Source organism: Scardinius erythrophthalmus (genome assembly GCF_964197995.2).
Source record: "Scardinius erythrophthalmus genome assembly, chromosome: 19".
NCBI classification, from domain to species: Eukaryota; Metazoa; Chordata; class Actinopteri; order Cypriniformes; family Leuciscidae; genus Scardinius; species Scardinius erythrophthalmus.
In genome coordinates, this window is record NC_138239.1 from 993,878 (window position 1) to 1,015,754 (window position 21,877).

Here is a 21,877-nt window from a genome sequence, read left to right on the forward strand (position 1 = left end):
CCAATGGAAGCTGACTGTAAAGTGTCACCAAATCATTCTGATGACAGACTTTGCGTTTCATTAGAGTTGCTGCAATGCCATTGGTCCGCTGGTTACTCCAGTTATCCAATCACAGCCTCTGCTGAGTCACATGAGGTTTGAGGGATTTATTCAGTAAAAGTGTTTCCATCTTAGTTTATGTCCATGACATCTTATCAGATAAAAATATAATCCGCCTATAATGAGAGCATATGTTTTTATGAGCAATTTAAGTGCATCTTAGTGTTTATGTGGAGGGAAACAGAGCTAGTGTCACATGACAAATCTCACAGCAATCTGACCTCTGGAGAAAACACCGGATTGGCTTTTTGAGCTGAAGTCCGGAGAGGCGTCTCGCCCTCGCTGTCGCTGCTCAACACGCCTGAAACACACACACACACACAACACACACACAACCGGTTCTTCAGCTTATGGTTCGTCCTAGAAAACCAGCTTTGCATAAAGAGGAAGCCGTAAAGGGTTTGTGGGGTGTGGCGGTTTGTAAGTGTGTTGTACAGCAGAGGGAAAAACTAAACAAAACAGCTTCTTTATCAAACACGGGTTCCTGAACAAACTCAAAAGTCTGTCAATACTGCCGCAAAACACTGAGAAGAATGATTAGAATTAGATGCAAAATACAGTATATTATATTTCAGTCAGCATTATCGCGGTCCACATGTGTGACACATGCATGTTTGATCATTTCTGTGCTCTTTGGGTTTCCTCCACCTTGTAAGTTGTTACACTTGTGGTGTTTCGTGTCAAAAATGAGCGGCCAACAAAAAAATAGCTTCTAAATCTCAGGTTATGCCACATTATCACCAAACACTGGATTCAACTTGTGTTCTTTCCGCTTCGTGTTTCAGTCGAGTCTCCTATTTTATATAGCGTGATGCAGTGATAACAGGAAAATAGAAGCGTCACAGTCCTGCTTAAGTAAGCTCAGTGATGGTTCATTTTTGTTGTAAAAAAGTTATTTTTATTTTTTATTTTAGTTCATTTATATGAATATACTGCATATATGAGCAGCTGTGAAAAATATGATACACCGGTGTTTTTCCAGATGAGAAGTTTATCTTTTTACTCTTTTAATTCCTTTTATAACTCTTTTAATTTTCCTTGCTTTTATTTTGTGATTATTTTAATTCCTTTCTGTGTAAAGCACTTTGAATTACCATAGTGTGTGAAATGTGCTATATAAATAAACTTGCCTTGCCTATATCTGAGCGGAAGAGGCTTGACTGAACCTTTTCCCTGGTAAACTGAGGAGCGTAAACTCAACGAGGCCTGCGATCACCCAGATCCAAACACACACACTAAACCTGTGCTAACGGGAAGAAAACCCAGTTGACTAAAAGATTGAATCCAGTGTTTGATGATAATATAGTGTGATGAGGGATTAACAAGGCCCGACTCGTTTGACTGGGAACATCATTAGGAAAGCATGAATGGAGTGACCCTGACCTGCAGAACACACTCGTCCACCTGCACTGGAGAGACCCCGCTGGAACAGCTCTGTCCTCAGAGAGGGAGTGGTCTGACCCGGGAACACACGGTTCGGTGTGGAAGCGCTGGGTCTCGTCTCCGGACTCCTCGGGTCAGAGACCAGCGGTCGCTCGCACGTCCCGGTTCCTGCGACCGGACGAGGACGAGACGTCGCGTCGACACACTCCTCCTCCTCGGACTCAAACCCCAGGTCAAAGTTCACAGAGAAGAAGTCCTGCGAGCAGTGGAACGCCTGATCGGATCCTGTGTCGTGCCCGTCAGCCTGCTCTCCTTCAGGTCCAGTGCTCTTATCTGGCGTCTGGATATCAGGAACGCTCAGCTGAAGGAAAGCCTCATCGTCTCCGAACAGGTCCAGGCTGTCCTGCTCTTCCCGTTCCTCTTCCCGATGCTCTTCCCGTTCCTTTTCCCGATGCTCTTCTCTTTCTTCTTCCCGATGCTCTTCCTGTTCCTTTTCCCGATGCTCTTCCCGTTCCTCTTCCCAATGCTCTTCCCGTTCCTCTTCCCAATGCTCTTCCCGTTCCTCTTCCCGTTCCTTTTCCCGTTCCTTTTCCCGATGCTCTTCTCTTTCTTCTTCCCGATGCTCTTCCTGTTCCTTTTCCCGATGCTCTTCTCTTTCTTCTTCCCGATGCTCTTCCTGTTCCTTTTCCCGATGCTCTTCCCGTTCCTCTTCCCGATGCTCTTCCCGTTCCTCCTCTGCTCTCGTGAAGGCCTCCTCGTCGTCGTCGTCGAACAGCTCGTCCCAGTCCGGAGAAAGAGCCCCGGGATCCTCACGCTCTCTGTTAGCCGACGTCAGGCTGAACGTCACCTGGAACGCATCAGAAATCGTGTCCATTGGGAAAACGCTGAGGTCTGGGAGCCTGAACCCCTTCGGAGGCGATCCGGACAGCAGATCCTCCACATCGGCCAGGATCATCTGAAAGGCTTTGGTTGTGAGACTGTGACGGCAGCGTTTCGGACTGAGGTTCTGCTCCGGCTGGTAGAACATGTGCTGTAGATCCGAGCTCTCGTCCTCGGGATCTCCCAGCAAACAGTCCAGACACTCGTGCTGGGTTGACGGATCCGACTCGGGATCGACTCGCTCGTGTGTGTCGAGCCGGTTCTCTGCGCTCGGGATCGGCCTCACAGACGTCGTGCCGCTCTCTCCCCGCTGATCCTCAGAACCAGACGCCGCGTGGGATTTTGTCCTCTTCTTTCGAGGGATTTTGTCTGCGTCTGGTTCTGTCGTTCTTCCGCCGTGAACGTCCTCTTTCTGGAGATGCAGCGCGAGCTCAGACTCAACACTACAGTCGCCCTGTGGGGACAGAAGACCTCCATCAATCCGACAGAATCATCCAGCATAGCAGTAATTATTATCATATAAATACATATATACAAATAAATATGAAAAAAAAACATAAAAATATGTGTGTGTGTGTGTGTAATGCGTGTATATAAAATGTTGCGTATAGGAAATATTTATTTACATACACACATATATATATATACACACACATATATATATATATATATATATATATATATATAAAATACATTTATATATTTATATAAATGTATACATTTGACATAAATTTTAATATATATATGTGTGTATGTATGTATGTGTGTGTGCATATCATATAAACATATTAAATAAATATAATATAAAAATAAAACAATTCTGATTTGATGCCGATATATAATAAGATAAAAGTATCTGAATGATAAAGGTCATGTAAATCAAACCTATTCATTATAATGTCCAAACGGGACACACATAAAACATCTTTAAATGAACTTATTTTCACAATATTTATTGTCAAATGCTCTATTTTATCCATTAACGAGTGAGAGAATGACTCTGTGCTATTGGCTGACGAGAGTCTGAGAGGGTCATGTGACTGATCGACAGTCTGTCAGTGACTAGTTCGTAACCATTCAAACACGTGACGTCCTGCTTCTGCATCTAGTTATGATACAGCTATATCAACTGCAACTGAAGCTTTAATATTCTAAATATAAAACATAAACTAGTGCTTAACATCATAACGAGGTCATCATGTGACGCATCATGTGGAACGGGCTGAAGACAACAGATGCTTTATGTGACTCTGACTCGCACGATGTAGTCATGAAGCATCAGTATAATAACTGTTCAACACATTATCTGAAGAATGAGCCTCTTAGAGAGACTAGTTACAGCAGAAACACTCGAGCGGATCTGCAGCCGCTGTTCAGGCAGACTGAAGCCGGGCAGGAGAACCCGGAGTCGGGAGATGTAGGTCACGCAGACGACCCACTTCCAGCGCTTACGCAACTGTTCCGAGAAGCGTTACATAAGAGCGCATGTATAGAACTGATGACACCACTCTCTCTCTCTCTCTCTCTGACGTCACACACACACACACACACACACACGAGTCACGTCCATCGCCTTTCTCCCATAACATCTTTTACTAATCATCATCATTTAGGTTTCATTCGGTGTAAAATACTCATAGGCCTGGTTTCACAGACAGGGCTTAGACTAAGCCAGGATTAAACCATAGATCAATTAGGACATTTAAGTAATTTTTATAAACATGCTTAGAACAAAAACATTACCGATGTGCATCTTAAAACTAAAAAGGCACTGATATATTTTTAAGATCAGTCAGTGCAAGTTTATTTCAGTGGAAACAGCTCAGACTTACATTTTAGTCTAGGACTAGTCTTAAGCCCTGTCTGTGAAACCAGGGGATAATCAAGTCTTTTTGTAATCTTGACTAAACACACAATGTAAAGTCGAGTCTCCGTCATTTATACAGCGCTTTCACAATACAGATCACAGCAGCTTTACAGTGATAACAGGAGATTACAGTAACAGAGATTAGGCTTTACAGCAGATCTAGAATAAAGTTATTGTCCAGATAAAGTCCAGTCTGGTCGAGGCTTCTGTATCTGGTCGCTGTTCGGTGATATTGTGACAGAAATGAATATAAACGGTGTTTTTGTTTCGGCGACAAATCAGAATCTCATCGGAAGCTTAAACGTCTGATTTGGAAGAACTTCAGACACAGCTTTGATTTTCTAGCATGATTGTGTTCTGGTGTTTAGCTCCAGCTGCGCCTGACACCCGAGTCGAGAGGAAACCTGCCGTCCACACACTCCCGTTCTCGTCCTCACAACCTTATGAAATATAAACATTTCTGAAAATCAATTCCGCTAATGGGCAGAAGAGACACGGAGACACGAAGCAAGAGTTCAAACACTCTTCACCTTGACAACTAAGACTCTGAGATCCGTATCAGGACACAAGACGTGCGTGTGTGAGTGTGTGAGTGTGTTTGTGAGAGAGTGAGAGTGTGTGTGTGTGTGTGTGTGTGTGTGTGTGTGTGTGTGTGCTCACCTGCTCCTCCTGCCTCAGTCTGTCGATCAGCTCCATGATGTTGGAGAAATGAAGGCATCGTTCTGAATGTCCGACGCTGTGTGTGTGAAGCGGCCGGTTCTGCCAGTGCCTCCACTCCCACAGGGACAGCTCTCTGACGGGCCCCGGAACACTCGGCTCCTGCACACACACACACACACACACACACACAACAGTCAGGCCCCGAAACACTCGGCTCCTGCACACACACACACACACACACACACACACACACACACACACACACACACACACACAACATTCAGGCCCCGAAACACTCGGCTCCTGCACACACACGCACAACATTCAGGCCCCGAAACACTCGGCTCCTGCACACACACACACACACACACACACACACACACACACACACAACATTCAGGCCCCGAAACACTCGGCTCCTGCACACACACACACACACACACACACACACACACACACACACAACATTCAGGCCCCGAAACGCTCGGCTCCTGCACACACACATACATACACACACACACAACATTCAGGCCCCGAAACACTCGGCTCCTGCACACACACACACACACACACACACAACATTCAGGCCCCGAAACACTCGGCTCCTGCACACACACACACACACAGACACATTCAGGCCCCGAAACGCTCGGCTCGGAGTGAAACACAGCGCTGATGTTCACCTGCTCTGACGGCGGGTCACTGAAGGTCAGCAGAGACGCCGGTCTGAACACAGGCTGAGCTTCATCCTCTCCCAGCCTCATGGTTGACCTCCACACGACCTCTTCAGCGGCGCTCAGAAACCCCTCGTCCTTCACACACGCCTGCTCTCCTCCTGCGGGACACAAGAGATGCTGGCCAATCCTTCCCTCGGGTCATTCTGACCCCAAACTCATTTCTCAAAAATGTTTAAAAACTGAGTGTTCATCAGAGGTGTCCAAGACCCCAGGGCCGCTTCCACACAGCTACTGTAGACCGCTCTATAGTGTTGGGCAAGTCTAAAGTCTGCTCATAGACTAGTCTAATAAGACTGACTTAATAAGACAAAAACATTAGGCCCCTTACCCAGGCTAACTTAGGTCTAAGACTCTGTTACCTTGGCAACCAGCAGTAACAATCAGTCACATTACACACAGCCAAAAGTAAAGGGGAAATGGCTCATAATTTAAACATTTACTTGTTACTGCATTCTCTGCTAAATTTCCCAAGTAAAATGTCTTTGTGACTGTTATACTCCTCCAACACACACATATTCTCCGCTGGGGTAAAATGCAGTGAGCGGCTGAATGCGCCTATTCGATCCGCCATGTTTTTTGTTTTGAAAAGTGTCTTAATTTACCCAGAATGCATTGCAGTGTAGTCCTACTTAAGATAGTCAGAGTCTTAAGTGCTTTGTGCAACGGTCTATCTGAAGTCTGACTATCTACTATATCTAAGCCATAGTCAAAGTCTATCTTTGTGAAGCCGGCCCCAGGACTTTTGTTGCACTTGAATCACGAATACACACCAAAGCATTTTTTGAATGGATTCGAGGAGTTTTGTGGTTGAAATTTAAAAAAGTAACTAATCCTTCTGTCAGTCACGGGTCAGTCTGACCCCTTTAGGAATGAATGGAATGCTTCAATACACATAGAAAAACATAAAAATGCTAAAACTTTACCAAAAAATTATTTTATAATGTCTACATGTGTTTCTGATGCACACTGAAGAGAACTGGCATTAGGACCCTGAGGAACAGCTCATATACTCATATAGAGCTATAAGGCCATCTAGAGTCATGAAATATCATCTTATATTATTATTTTTCCACAAGAGGTCGGCAAAGACACCCAATGTAAGATATTAAGAGCTGAAATAAAAGAGTTATGCATTAAATTGTGTTATTTTGAATTTAAGTTGATAGAATGTGAGGAATGTGCTTAAATTACTATTTATTTATTATTTATTGATCAAATCTAGTAATTTAAAGGTAAATAAAATCTCCAAAATAATTGCATTAAAAATTGAAAAAATATCAAAATGAAATGAAAGAAGTGTTCTGGACTCAAAAGTTACATTTTAGGGCTTCAGGTCATTTTGACCTGCGAGGGAAAGATGTGTTACCGAGTGCGAGGGAAGGATGAAGGTTAAAGCATTATTGCTAACGTTAGTAAAAATACAATTGTTCATTGTTAGTTCATGATCGCTCACAGTGATTAACTAAAGTTAACTAATGAGGCCTTATTGTAAAGTGTTTTCATGTTTCAAGCATAAACCAAACAAACTTCTGTGAGGTTAACACTCAGATCCAGAGAGACTCATGTGTGACTCTTGATGTTGAACACACACTGTGAGCGCCCGCCGTACCCGCCGTACCCGCCGCCTGAAGACCCAGCGATGAGCGAAGGCCCCTGGAGGAGCGCCGGCCGGCCTCCTTCTGCTCGAACTGACCGACGCTGATGAGCATCTTGTGGAGCGTCGGAGTGACGCCCGCCGGCAGCATACGGGGACTGTGAGGAAACATCTGGAAACTGTGCTTGTTTCCCATGATGCTCTTGTTTATGCTGCGCCGGTTGCTCTGGCTCTGGTTATACGTCTGCAAGAGAGCGAGAGGTTTATTAATGCTATGAAATGCTAAAGAGGCCACATTATGCTCTTGATGATGTTTTCAGGCTCTACTAGAACTTGAATGTTGATTATTCTCCTCATATTCTCCATTGTTGCGGCTCCTCTCTTCCCAGTCTGTCAGTAACGCTCTGTTTACTTCCTGTCTCTATGAAGCCCCTCCTCCTGAAAAGCACACTGTGCTCTGATTGGTCGGCTGGAGCGGTGTGTTGTGATTGGTCGAGCGCTTTGAGTGTGTTTGGGAAATGTCCCGCCCCTTACCATAACCGCCAGTTTAACACACTACTAACTAACTCAACCAGGCCCCGCCCCTTTATTCTGCGCATGAATTATTATAATGAGGAATATTGTGACGTGTTCGTTCCCGGAAGAAACTCCAGATACAGTGAGTTCAGGAACACTGACACTGATATAGAGAAGAGCTGGAGCTTTCAGGGTTCGCACAGAAACTGTCAAATGAAATTCCAGGACTTTTCAAGGACAACAATCAGAAATCTGACTAATCAAACAATATCTTCAGGATTTTACTTATTACTTTACAACTTATTTTAATATATATTAAATACAAAGTTTATAATGGCTATTATTGTTCAATAAATAATATACAGGCATGTGATTGGCTAAGGACAAAAAAGCAGGAAAATATACTGAGACGACACCCCCCCCCCCCACCACCCAGCCCCCCGCGCGACCCCGACCCCCCGCCGCCAATCAAACTGGTGGCGGATCTATATGGATAGTAAAGCAGGACCCATAACAACTTATTTGAACAAAAAATACATTTTAATTTATTTTACAGCTAGTTGTGCAACATGCAACTTTTTTTGTACAGTATGACAAATGACAACTTATTTGGTGGATGTGTCGCAGTGGAAATCAAAGCCAAGTGTCTAATCCACTGCGCCATCAACACCATTCTATAATAATAGAATAGTAATATAGTAATAGTAATTACTATACTATAGTAATAGTATAGTATAATAATAGTAGTAATAATAATTATAACAACAATGACAATAACTTTTTTGAATTTTAAAACATAATATCTTTTTACCAAACCTATACTGCTAAATGTGCAACATCCAACTTTTTATGACACGACAACAACTTATTTGAATTTAAAAAATAAAGTATATATTTTTAAAACATTTTTAAACCAAACTTAAACTGCTTAATGTGCAACATCCAACTTATGTCATGAGTATGACACATAACAAAAAAAATGCAATATTGTGATATATTATTACAATTTAAAATAATTGGTTTTCCATTTATTAGCCTATACTTTAAATTATCATTTTTTTTTTCTGTGATGCAAGATGAATTTTCAGGATCATTACTCCAGTCCTTTAGAAATCATTCTAATATGATGATTCATTATCAAAGTTAGAAACAGTTCTGCTGCTTAATATTTTTTAATAACCTGTGATACTTTTAGGATACTTTGATGAATAAAAAGTAAAAAATTTAAAATTAAAAAAGAAAAAAAAAAAAGAAGAAAATGTTTTAAAAATAGAAATCTTTTGTAACAACAATATACACTACTGGTCAGTTATTTGGGGTCAGTAATTTTTTTCTTTCTTTTTTTGAAATATTGTTAGTATTGTGAAAAATTGATATTAAATAAGATATAGATATAAGAAAGAATAAGAAAATATATATTTTTAATTTTGAATAAATGCAGTTCTTTTAAACCTTTTATTCATCAAATATATTAGGCAGCAGAACTGTTTCCAACACTAATAAATCAGAACATTAGAATGATTTCTAAAGGATCATGTGATTGACTGGATGTCACATGTGACACTGAAGACTGGAGTAATGATCCTGAAAATTCAGCTTTTCATCACAGAAATAAATGATAATTTAAAGTATAATAAATTGAAAACCAATTATTTTAAATTGTAATAATATATCACAATATAAAAAATGTTTCTGTATTTTTGGTCAAATAAATGCAGGCTTGATGAGCAGAAGAAACTTCTTTCAAAAACATTAAAAATAGTAATGTGTCCAAACTTTTGGCCTGCACTGTATTCCCCCCAAAACTGCACAACTGTAGAGTAAAACATTAATAAAAAAGTGATAATAAATCAAGTCTTAAAACTGACATGATTGTTACAAAATCACACAGTCTGGAGACTCTGGATAACTCAGAACAACTGCTAACATTAAGTTTAAGGTAAAAATAACTGCCATGAAATTATAGTATCTTACTCCTATGCAATTAGATAAACTGTTCATTCACTACATCACTTTACCTCTGTCTTTATCCCCTTTTATCCTCTTCTCTTCTTTTTGGCACTGTATCTATCGCAGACTATAATGCTCATTTATAATGTGTCATGTAAATTCGGCCATCCGTCACAATCAGGAAACTTTCACCGTGTCTCGAACTGGCGCGAGGCCCGTTTCTACGAGCCTGTGTGTTAAGCGCCCTCAAAAAAAGCAATGCTGTCTACATTGGATGCGGCGTCGCGCACGCTACACAACAAATTACCAACAACTGATCGCGCGCGCGCTCTCTTTCTGACGCACTTCAAGCACTCGCTGGGCGGGGGAAAATTGCATCTCTTTGCCATCTGTAACCATGTTGACGTGCCGCCCGGTGTGGCCCTGTTGCGCGGGCGGGGACGGCGATTCGCGGCGATTGTGGTTCCGTCCCGGGTTACCATAGTGACGGCTGTGAGATGCCCCCCCCTCCCCCCCTCCTTTTTTTTTTTTTTACAGATCTGCATGATTTACGTAGGTCACATTTTCAGGTCGGAAAATCCGGAATTCCGGATTAATCCGGAAAAATCCCATCCCTGAATATATTATAATTTTTTGGCATACTTTGTATCTGATGGGGTTTAAAGGGTTAGTTCACCCAAAAATGAAAATTATGTCATTAATGACCCTCATGTCGTTCCAAGCCCGTAAGTCAATGAAATTGAAAGTCAATGGACGTGTCACTGTTCACGTCCAGAAAGGCAATACAGACATCATCAAAGTAGTCCATGTGACATCAGTGGCTCAATCTTAAGTTTATCAAGCGACGAGAATACTTTTTGTGCGCAAAAAGTAAACAAAAATAACGACTTTATGCCACTATTCATTTCCTTCTCTCTGTGCCTCGAGTGAGTTTGCGTAGTGTAATAAATGACGTACAACACAGACGCGCTGCGCTATTACACTACGCGAACTCACTCGAGGCACAGAGAGAAGGAAATGAATAGTGGCATAAAGTCGTTATTTTTGTTTACTTTTTGCGCACAAAAAGTATTCTCGTCGCTTGATAAACTTAAGATTGAACCACTGATGTCACATGGACTACTTTGATGATGTCTGTATTGCCTTTCTGGACGTGAACAGTGACACGTCCATTGACTTTCAATGGAGGAACAGAAAGCTCTCGAACAAAATCTAAAATATCTTAAACTGTGTTCCGAAGATGAACGGAGGTCTGACGGGCTTGGAACGACATGAGGGTGAGTCATGAATGACATAATTTTCATTTTTGGGTGAACTAACCCTTTAATAGATGGGCGTGAAAAGATTCTTTTTATGTTTTTTTTCGAAAAATTAAATTTCATATATATTGCATTTAAATAAGTCAAGCACTTTTCAAGTGCCTCTTCATAGATGTGTCTGTCTTCAAGGGTTTTCCAGGACTCAAATGTCAAACAGTCCAACTCCAGTGCTATTGCTCAGCTCAAACAGCAACATCACACACTGAACACAGATGAACGTGCAGGTTCACTCACTCGCTCCTCTCGGCCCTCGGCCAGAATGACCACGATCCGTCCCTGTCTCCGGCGTCCCGTGCGGCCCATGCGCTGGACCAGGCGGATCGGGCTCTTCTGAGCATCGAAACACACGATGAGATCCACCTCTCCGATGTCCAGGCCCTCCTCGCCGACACACGTGGACACCAGCGTGTTGAAGCCGCCCTCGCGGAACCGACGCACAACCTAAACACACACACACCATTACGAGGCTACTTATGCTTCCCGTTCAGGACGAGCCCAAAACGGTCTAATATGATGATCAGTACTGATACCTCCAGCTGTTCTTTCTGCGTGAATCCTCGAACCCCTTTCCCGGCGGATGCCTGACCCATGAAGGTCATGACCTTCACCAGCGGCTGATGGCGGTTCAGCATCTCTGCGATCTCCTGCACGCTCTCGCGGAAGGACGAGAAGATCATGACGCGCGTGCTGACCTCAGCGGCCGCCGTCGAGTCTGTCCCGATCATCACACAATCATCAGCCACAGCGAGACACACACTGAACAACACTGACCCATCGTCCCCCAGGTCAGGGGTCACGCCGGTGACGGGATGATCTCACCTGAGCTCTCGGCCCGTGCCTGGAAGTGCTGGAGCACCACCTCGTCCAGCTTCTGCAGTTTGGGGTGACTGTAGACGTACGGCTCTTGAGGCCCTGCGGATGACACACTCGCTCATGAACATCAGGCGTCGTTTACCCATAGGCCTTCAGATGAACTCTTTCACCCACCCGCCAATTTAGCTACTACTTTTTTAAGTTACCGGCCATATATACAGATGGTACCCAACCAGAATGCCTATTACCGCCGCGCCAGCTGCCGCGGCAAAATCACCGCGGCGAAAATAAACCAGCCGCATTTCAAAGTTGTTCCCGAAATGACCGCCAGGTGGCGCAAAGGGACATTGTGCAAAACAGCAGCAATTGCCGTATTTTAAAATGTAAGTGGGTTAAATATAAAACCCTAAGCCTAATAGGCATATTTTTCATATATATAAATAGGCCTATAAGGCTACAACAGAATAGAACCAAAGATAGAATCAATTTTAGAACTGAAAAAATAGAATCAAAAGTTAAAAATAGAGACGATATTAGGAGCAATGACGCTGAATATTTTTACTATTCTATTGAGGAATTAGATAAATGAAGAGCTCTCTTCATTTATGCAATTGTATCGCTCTCGTGAGAGATACAATTGCATAGTAATTTATAGTGATTTCAAAAGCAGTCCTTAAAAAAAAAAATACATGGAGTAGTGTGGCATAATTTTTGAGAGATCCTGGTTTCAATGCCCTTAATGTATATAGGCTAGGCTACTGCTTTAAAAAAACGTCACAACGCGTTTTGAGATTGTTTTGAATTAAACATTGAAGTTTAAAATGTAGTGTTTTGGCACACCAGGCCGAGTGGCGTTATGCATTGTTCAAAAATCAGGTTTTATTCTGGCATGTTGAATTGGCGTTAGAATTTTTTTTTTAGATTTATTAGATTTAGATTTTAGATTTCGTTAGATTTATTTTTCTCATAACAGCTAAAATAACTTAATATATGCCTTGTCTTAATATGACCTACTTAATATAGGCAATAGGCATATAATAGCCTATATAACAAATTAGCAAAACTTGGCCACTAAATATTTAATTTTCAGTTATTTTAATTATCACAATTAAAGTTTTAATTGTATTAAATCGAACAAGCGCAACAATCAGCATTTAATCAAATATTCTAAAAGATGTATTAATAATGTTATTTCAACATAATATCTCATTTTTTCGACATAACCTATGTGTGCGTGCAACAAGCAAGATGTGTATTTTATGCGTGCATTGATTTTTATCAATAAACTAGTGTTTTCTGACAGTGTCGACTGCAAAGATGAAGTTGACGATCGCCATATTTGTAGTGAACGCACCTAGAGAGAAATTCACATAAAGACATAATCAGAGAGTAGCCTTTTTCTTTTCGTTTTTAATTATTTTGTTTGAAGACATTTCAAGCATTGTGTATTTGATGTATTTATGTGTCAGAATTGAGGTTTTTAGGAGTACTCATTGATGAAAAATTTAAATGGAAATCACACATAGCCTACGTAAGAAATAAAATGTGTAAAAATATTGCTGTTTTGAGTAAAGTAAAGTTTATGTTAAATTATAAAGCAATGAGAATCCTTTATTGTTCCTTTATTTTGCCCTATTTGATGTATTGTTTGGAGGTATGGGGTAATTCATATTTTACTAATTTAATGCCCTTATTTATTTTGCAAAAAAGGGCAATAAGGATAATTAATGGAGTTGCTCCAAGAGAACATACTACAGGACTGTTTCTGAGGTCAGGACTACTTAAATTGAAGGACTTGGTTTCTTTACAAACTTTATTAGTTGTTCATAAAGCAAAACATTGCTTGTTACCACATGGACTGCAAACCCTTTTTACTGTAAATAGTGAGACAAGTAGAAGAAATAATGATTTTAAACAACCTTTTGCTGGAAATACCCTCAAACAAATGTGTGTTTCAGTTTCTGGTGTGAAAAGATGGAATTGTCTAGAGAATGATTTAAAATGTTGTTCAAATATAGTTCGATTTAAATATAAGTATAAAGAGAAGATACTTAACTTGTATAAAGATGATGGTGAAAATTCTTAAAACTATAATATGAATGATCATGGTCTCGTCATTGTCTTTGATGCCAGAGTTGTCATTATTGCATTATTGTTGTTTTTGTTTGTTTAGTGTTGTGTAAGCAGAATTAATATTAAAAAAAAAAAAATTAAGGAAAATTGTTAAAAATGAAAGTAGATTACATCTGGTCTGCGTTATTTTTCATTTTTTTTTTTTAATTTTTTGTCGCTGTTATTTATTTATTTATTTATTTTCTTTCATGTCGGTTAGGCCATCTAATTTGTAACTTTCTTATTATAAGATTGGGGTAGGAGTTTATAAGATTTTTTTTTCTTCATCCTACTCCTGTTCTTCTTGTCATGGAATGTATTTTTGTTGCGTTTGTGTGGATTGTTGTTGTGGCATTTCGTGTTGCATTACCATGAAAAGAGAATAAATAAATGAAATGAAATGTATCATGTCTGTGTGAGGCATACGCTGAGATTCGTTAAGTTAGGAGGATGAGATGCGCTCCAGCTGACATGCAACGCAAGTGACCGCGCGGGCGCCTCCATGATTAGTGTCTGTTATATTTGCTTCTCTTACTTATTAAATCCAGGCAAGGGTTGATGAAAAATGTATTAAAATTAAGATACAATTTATAGAAAACGAAATTCACTTTAAAGAAAGGTTTTCTACTAAACAAAACTTAATGAAGTGGTCAAAATCATGTCTGACCCACTCCATATCCATCTCTCGATATAATGCATCCTATCTTACTCGTGCTGTTCACTTTTCATATTCAACATAGATGGAAAAAAATAACATTAGAATATTTTAACAAATATGTTACTAAATGAGATTATTTAATGGCTACAACAGTATATGCCTATAGACTCTATTTGTACAAATTGCTGCACATTAATTTAATTAAATGAAACCTTGTAACGAATTCACACTGTAGGGTAGACTGTGTACAGTTGAGACACCTTAAATAACTTGCGTTCGCAGCAAACACAAGTTGTGATTTTTGCCGTGCACTTGTCAGCTGAAGGAAATATATACCAGACCTCTTGGAACTTTAATTGAATACATAGCGTTGGTAAAGCATACTGAAATTACATCCCTACAAATTTATTAGGCCCTACTGAAAATAAATGTATCGAATTTAAGCAAAGTAGCCTAAATGTTAAGACTGTAAGCCCTTTGCTTTTTAGTAGCCTATAAAGGACTCTTATAGCCGACTTTGTGTTACTTTAATTTGTAGAGGATTTTTTAACTCAAACATTAACACTGAAATAAATTAAACTAAATGACTGTAAAAAATTTTGGCACACCACGACGAGTGGCGCTATGCATTGTTCTAAAGCCAGGTTTTATTCTGGCATGTTGAATTAGTGTTCGACAAACGCGGTGGCGCGTTCATTTGAATGAAGAGCGCTTCGCTGGAACGTTAGGCCATGTCGCATCGAGTGAATCGTGCATGGCCGAGTGGTTAAACTTACGTTACGATCATTTAGATGACACGGGTTCGAATCCCGAACTTACTAGGACTTCTGATTTTTTTATATTAGCCTGTTAATGCATTTTATAGTCTATTGTTGACGCAGAGAGATTTGTCTAGTTCTAAAACATAGTTTTTTTTTTTTGCTTATAGTCTATTTACAAAATAAAATCACCATGCATTTCCATTTTACACTAAGAAGCAAATATTATACAATGACTTTACTTCTGTAGCCTATAATAATTCCAATGGTAATTTCAAAAGCAGTTCTGTTAAATATATATATATATATATATATATATATATATATATATATATATATACACGTTTAAACGACAGCGTTTAAAAGCGTTTATTCTGTTGCGTTCATAGTGGCAGTAATGCATCCACGGCTTTTCAAAATGTCACAAAGCGTCTTGAGATTGTTTTGAATGAAATATTGAAGTTTATAATTAAGTGTTTGGGCACACCACGACGAGTGGCAAACTCTTTGTTTTGTTTTGCAAACTCAGCTAGCCTGTGGGGGGTTTGGAGAAGGCAATAGTTGCTTTATCGTGGGGGTGCAGGACAGAGGTGTTAATGTTCCTTCTTTCATATGGAGAGTATCGGAGCCAGCCTGTTGAGCAAGCAAAGGCAAAATTCTTTTAAGGATTAATCTCAAAATCTCCAAAAGTCCATAGCCTATGTGCAGTAGGCCCTATATCTTATTAAATAATATATTGTAGTTTTATTGATTGTATTTAAAGGTTTTCCACACACAATTTCAATTTAGCAGATACAGAGCTCTTTTATTGGCGACCCACCTCGTTTTATTGTAAGGTGAATTCAGCAAGGCATGTTGTATCTTTGAAGGAACAAAAGCTATTTGTTAATTTTTTTTCTTTCGTGATTTGTGTGGATGACACACAGCGACATATACAGTATTATCAGCTGTATGGTGTTTTTTTTTTACACTGAAATGCTTAATTTCTAAGAAAGACCCGCCGCGCGCAGTGAGGGAGACCAAACTTACTAAAAAAATATCCAGCGCCAGAGAGGCGAAGAAAAACGAATTTATGTTGCTTTGAACTTTTTTCGTTTTGTACAGTTTTAATTTTTTAATTTAGCTGCAATTTCTTTGACAATAGAAATTTAAAATGTTGCAAGAATAAGATTCTGTGTTTCTTATTTTGCATCACAAAGGGAATAAAATCGCATCGATGCAACCCTGTTTAAATAAATAAACTTTCCCGACACTTTATTCATACCTTGAAATGTGCGATGGGTTTTCAAACTTAATTAATTTTCTTTTTCTTTTACATTTTCATTGTTTATTTTTTAATTGAAAGCAATACTATACTGAAAGTATTTTTCTGATTTGTTCGATCTGTTTTGAAAAATGTCTTCCGTTGCTATGGCCGGGTATCACTGTCAGTCATCTCAATCTCGTGAATGATTCACACACACACACACACACACACACACACACAAAAAAATAGCAGATTAAAGACGAGCTTCATCATCTTCATTTTCTGGTGCAATCGGCTGACAGTCTTCCTTCATCAGATGTGTCATCTTTGCAGCGGCTCAACTGGAATGTAGCAAATTGATGTTGTAATGTACAATTGATAATTAAACAAGATGATTGACTTTAATAAACAGATGCATATTTAAGCATCAAGAACGGAAAAACATAAACACTGTCGGCTACACTGAGATTCGATCTCAGATCGTTTGAAGATCCGAGAGGCTATTGCTAATGCATTGACCACAGAGCTATCGTCTGAATAGCCTAGGTATACTATTTTCTCTGTTTTAAAAGTTTGTCATATTCTTTTTTATTTGTTTATTTTTTTTAACATTGGCAATTTACTGTCTCGAAATTATGTGTCGAAAAATTTTTTAAAAAGTGTTTTTACAAGACCATGTGCTGTGTGTTTGTTTATTTATTATTATTATTATTATGCAGATGTTAATTCAGCCATTCTGTTGGATAAAAATTGTCCCTACTATAAAATGGAAATTAATGGTAATTTTATTTTATAAATATAAAATATTTAAAATAGGCTATGAGAAAAAAACAATAGGCTATGGTGTAGCAATATTTTAGAACTATCAAATCTTTCTGCATTAATAATAAAAAAGTAGCCCATGTTTGTTCGGGATTTGAACGTTATAGCCTACCACTCGGCCACAAATTTGTTTTGTTTTATATTGTTTGAAATGTATTTTTACATATTTTGCTTTCGTTAATGTTAACCAATTCTGTTGTAGCATAATAGGCCTATATTTTTTCCCTAAAAGTTTGTTTTATTCTCTGCTTTGTTTGTTTATATTTTTACATATTCAATCAGTCTCATTTTTGTTCAAATAATGAAAAAATATTTTTTTTTCATTATTATATATTTTTTTTTTTTTACAAGATCTTGCGCCATGTTTTTTTTTTTTTTTTTTTTAATAAACAGATAGGAAACTTACCTTTTAAAATGCCGCAGTTGCTGCTGTGCGCGAACGACTTTAAATTCGACTGGTTTATTTTTGCTGCGGCAGTAGGCTAATAGGCATTGTGGTTGATTATTTATTAAAGAATTCAAATGATAATCATAACAACATGTAAGCCTATTTAATTCTGAATATAACAAAGAATGCTTAAACTGACTAACATCGGGTAACTGCAAGTCCTGAAAATGTTTTAATTTTACGGTAAATTATTTTAATTTATTTCACTGTTATGTTTCAGTTAATAAATCTACAAACACATTAAAATAACACGAAGTAAGTAACCTATTGACATAGCCTTTCTAAATTATAGAAAAACTGGGCACACAATGTTAACGTGTGTCGACTTTGTTTAAATTTACTGAATTTGAATTCGTTTAACCACAATATTTATCTTGAATTTATCTGATTACTGCCGCGGCAGATTACGTCATAAAGAGAATAAACTGACACTTTTGAAGTCTGTGATTACAGCGCCACTCAGCGGTAAAAGGCAGCAAATACACATCCCAATTTTGCCGCCGCGGGAACGGCGGCGGTAAAAGTCTCATTCTGGTTGGCCACCATCTGTATACACATTTAAAATACATAAATTTGGATTTCATTCATTCATTTCTTATTCAAACTAAATCCTGTCATCCAGCATCTCCTCTTCCTCTTTCATCCTCATTGTGTTTTAGGTGGACAGATCAATAGTGCAAAGAGCATCAAAATATATGTAGAATGTTGGAAAATTATGTATTTGCTTCAATGCAAATGAACAAGCGTGCCGGTATTTATTGCGTAGTGACGGTCATGTGTTAGTAAGACAGATATGAGCAGATTCTGCGCAATACGCTGCATTTAATATATCATGATGACTCTGCACAAACTTCCAAGTAACACGCTCAATAACAATAAGTAAATAAGTAAACAATAAGTAACTGTGTGAGCTGAGTATTAATCAACTGAGTGAAGAGTGTTAATCACCTCGGCTAGATGTGGCGAACATGGTCTCCATTTCCCTGTAGAGCTCCATGAAGACGGGGCTCCTCTGAAGCTCGTTCCTCGCTCGAGACGACTCTGAGAAAACAACAAACCCTCATGATGTGAGGAGCTTCAGCAGCAAACCAGCACCCGTGCAGGAGTAACTGAGCACCTTTGGGTCCACAGAAGATGTTCTGAATGAAGAGGAAGAGCGATCTGATGCCCATCTGCTGCAGTAACTCATAGCCATGATACAGACTGATGCAGAGAGCGAAGTCGCCCTCGATCGGCCCCTGCTGCGGCCCCTGAGGACAGAACACACACACACACTCATCTACAGACCACTGCAGTGTGACGGACTGAAGCAGCGAGGTTCAGTGCAGTGAGTCGGTTCAGTGCAGTGAGTCGGTTCAGTGCAGTGAGTCGGTTCAGTGCAGTGGTGTCGGTTCAGTGCAGTGGTGTCGGTTCAGTGCAGTGAGTCGGTTCAGTGCAGTGGTGTCGGTTCAGTGCAGTGAGTCGGTTCAGTGCAGTGAGTCGGTCCAGTGCAGTGAGTCGGTTCAGTGCAGTGAGTCGGTTCAGTGCAGTGAGTCGGTTCAGTGCAGTGGTGTCGGTTCAGTGCAGTGAGTCGGTTCAGTGCAGTGAGTCGGTTCAGTGCAGTGAGTCGGTTCAGTGCAGTGGTGTCGGTTCAGTGCAGTGAGTCGGTTCAGTGCAGTGAGTCGGTTCAGTGCAGTGAGTCGGTTCAGTGCAGTGAGTCGGTTCAGTGCAGTGAGTCGGTTTAGACCAGTGAGTCGGTTCAGTGCAGTGAGTCGGTTTAGACCAGTGAGTCGGTTCAGTGCAGTGAGTCGGTTCAGTGCAGTGAGTCGGTCCAGTGCAGTGAGTCGGTTCAGTGCAGTGAGTCGGTTCAGTGCAGTGAGTCGGTTCAGTGCAGTGAGTCGGTTTAGACCAGTGAGTCGGTTCAGTGCAGTGAGTCGGTTCAGTGCAGTGAGTCGGTTCAGTGCAGTGAGTCGGTCCAGTGCAGTGAGTCGGTCCAGTGCAGTGAGTCGGTTCAGTGCAGTGAGTCGGTTTAGACCAGTGAGTCGGTTCAGTGCAGTGAGTCGGTTCAGTGCAGTGAGTCGGTTCAGTGCAGTGAGTCGGTTCAGTGCAGTGAGTCGGTTCAGTGCAGTGAGTCGGTTCAGTGCAGTGAGTCGGTGCAGTGAGTCGGTTCAGTGCAGTGAGTCGGTTCAGTGCAGTGAGTCGGTTCAGTGCAGTGAGTCGGTTCAGTGCAGTGAGTCGGTTCAGTGCAGTGGTGTCGGTTCAGTGCAGTGGTGTCGGTTCAGTGCAGTGAGTCGGTTCAGTGCAGTGAGTCGGTTCAGTGCAGTGAGTCGGTTCAGTGCAGTGAGTCGGTTCAGTGCAGTGAGTCGGTTTAGACCAGTGAGTCGGTTCAGTGCAGTGAGTCGGTTCAGTGCAGTGAGTCGGTTCAGTGCAGTGAGTCGGTTCAGTGCAGTGAGTCGGTTCAGTGCAGTGAGTCGGTCCAGTGCAGTGAGTCGGTCCAGTGCAGTGAGTCGGTCCAGTGCAGTGAGTCGGTTCAGTGCAGTGAGTCGGTTTAGACCAGTGAGTCGGTTCAGTGCAGTGAGTCGGTTTAGACCAGTGAGTCGGTTCAGTGCAGTGAGTCGGTTTAGACCAGTGAGTCGGTTTAGACCAGTGAGTCGGTTCAGTGCAGTGAGTCGGTTTAGACCAGTGAGTCGGTTCAGTGCAGTGAGTCGGTTCAGTGCAGTGAGCGGTTCAGTGCAGTGAGTCGGTTCAGTGCAGTGAGTCGGTTCAGTGCAGTGGTGTCGGTTCAGTGCAGTGAGTCGGTTCAGTGCAGTGAGTCGGTTCAGTGCAGTGAGTCGGTTCAGTGCAGTGAGTCGGTTCAGTGCAGTGAGTCGGTTCAGTGCAGTGAGTCGGTTTAGACCAGTGAGTCGGTTCAGTGCAGTGAGTCGGTTTAGACCAGTGAGTCGGTTCAGTGCAGTGAGTCGGTTCAGTGCAGTGAGTCGGTTCAGTGCAGTGAGTCGGTCCAGTGCAGTGAGTCGGTCCAGTGCAGTGAGTCGGTCCAGTGCAGTGAGTCGGTTTAGACCAGTGAGTCGGTTCAGTGCAGTGAGTCGGTTTAGACCAGTGAGTCGGTTCAGTGCAGTGAGTCGGTTTAGACCAGTGAGTCGGTTCAGTGCAGTGAGTCGGTTTAGACCAGTGAGTCGGTTCAGTGCAGTGAGTCGGTTTAGACCAGTGAGTCGGTTCAGTGCAGTGAGTCGGTTCAGTGCAGTGAGTCGGTTCAGTGCAGTGAGTCGGTTCAGTGCAGTGAGCGGTTCAGTGCAGTGAGTCGGTTCAGTGCAGTGAGTCGGTTTAGACCAGTGAGTCGGTTCAGTGCAGTGAGTCGGTTTAGACCAGTGAGTCGGTTCAGTGCAGTGAGTCGGTTCAGTGCAGTGAGTCGGTTCAGTGCAGTGAGTCGGTTCAGTGCAGTGAGTCGGTCCAGTGCAGTGAGTCGGTCCAGTGCAGTGAGTCGGTTCAGTGCAGTGAGTCGGTTTAGACCAGTGAGTCGGTTCAGTGCAGTGAGTCGGTTTAGACCAGTGAGTCGGTTCAGTGCAGTGAGTCGGTTTAGACCAGTGAGTCGGTTCAGTGCAGTGAGTCGATTTAGACCAGTGAGTCGGTTTAGACCAGTAAGTCGGTTCAGTGCAGTGAGTCGGTTTAGACCAGTGAGTCGGTTCAGTGCAGTGAGTCGGTTCAGTGCAGTGAGTCGGTTCAGTGCAGTGAGCGGTTCAGTGCAGTGAGTCGGTTCAGTGCAGTGAGTCGGTTTAGACCAGTGAGTCGGTTCAGTGCAGTGAGTCGGTTCAGTGCAGTGAGTCGGTTTAAAGCAGTGAGCGGGTTAGTGCAGTGAGTCGGTTTAGACCAGTGAGTCGGTTCAGTGCAGTGAGTCGGTTTAAAGCAGTGAGTGGGTTAGTGCAGTGAGTCGGTTCAGTGCAGTGAGTCGGTTCAGTGCAGTGAGTCGGTTCAGTGCAGTGAGTCGGTTTAAAGCAGTGAGTGGGTTAGTGCAGTGAGTCGGTTCAGTGCAGTGAGTCGGT

The 21,877-nt window shown here is 41.4% G+C and overlaps 1 protein-coding gene across 18 annotated transcripts in view; it reads right to left on the bottom strand.

Annotated features, from left to right (window-relative positions):
• Positions 1-21,877, bottom strand: part of fancm (FA complementation group M) — a 93,575-nt gene that overhangs the window by 44,589 nt on the left and 27,109 nt on the right. For 16 of the 18 annotated variants that reach the window (XR_014028839.1, XR_014028840.1, XR_014028841.1 and 13 more), the window contains exons 5-14: positions 18,979-19,111; positions 18,810-18,902; positions 11,824-11,916; positions 11,535-11,716; positions 11,239-11,445; positions 7,235-7,463; positions 5,572-5,723; positions 4,889-5,047; positions 1,483-2,815; positions 321-400 (exon numbers count right to left, since the gene is read on the bottom strand). Coding sequence is in view for 14 of the 18 variants with exons in the window: in XM_081347400.1 (XP_081203526.1) it covers positions 321-400; positions 1,483-2,815; positions 4,889-5,047; positions 5,572-5,723; positions 7,235-7,463; positions 11,239-11,445; positions 11,535-11,716; positions 11,824-11,916; positions 18,810-18,902; positions 18,979-19,111 (2,661 nt within the window). In the remaining 4 variants the exon portion in view is untranslated. The remainder of the gene's footprint in view (positions 1-320; positions 401-1,482; positions 2,816-4,888; positions 5,048-5,571; positions 5,724-7,234; positions 7,464-11,238; positions 11,446-11,534; positions 11,717-11,823; positions 11,917-18,809; positions 18,903-18,978; positions 19,112-21,877) is intronic. The other 2 variants (XM_081347401.1, XM_081347404.1) reach the window with 1 other exon arrangement.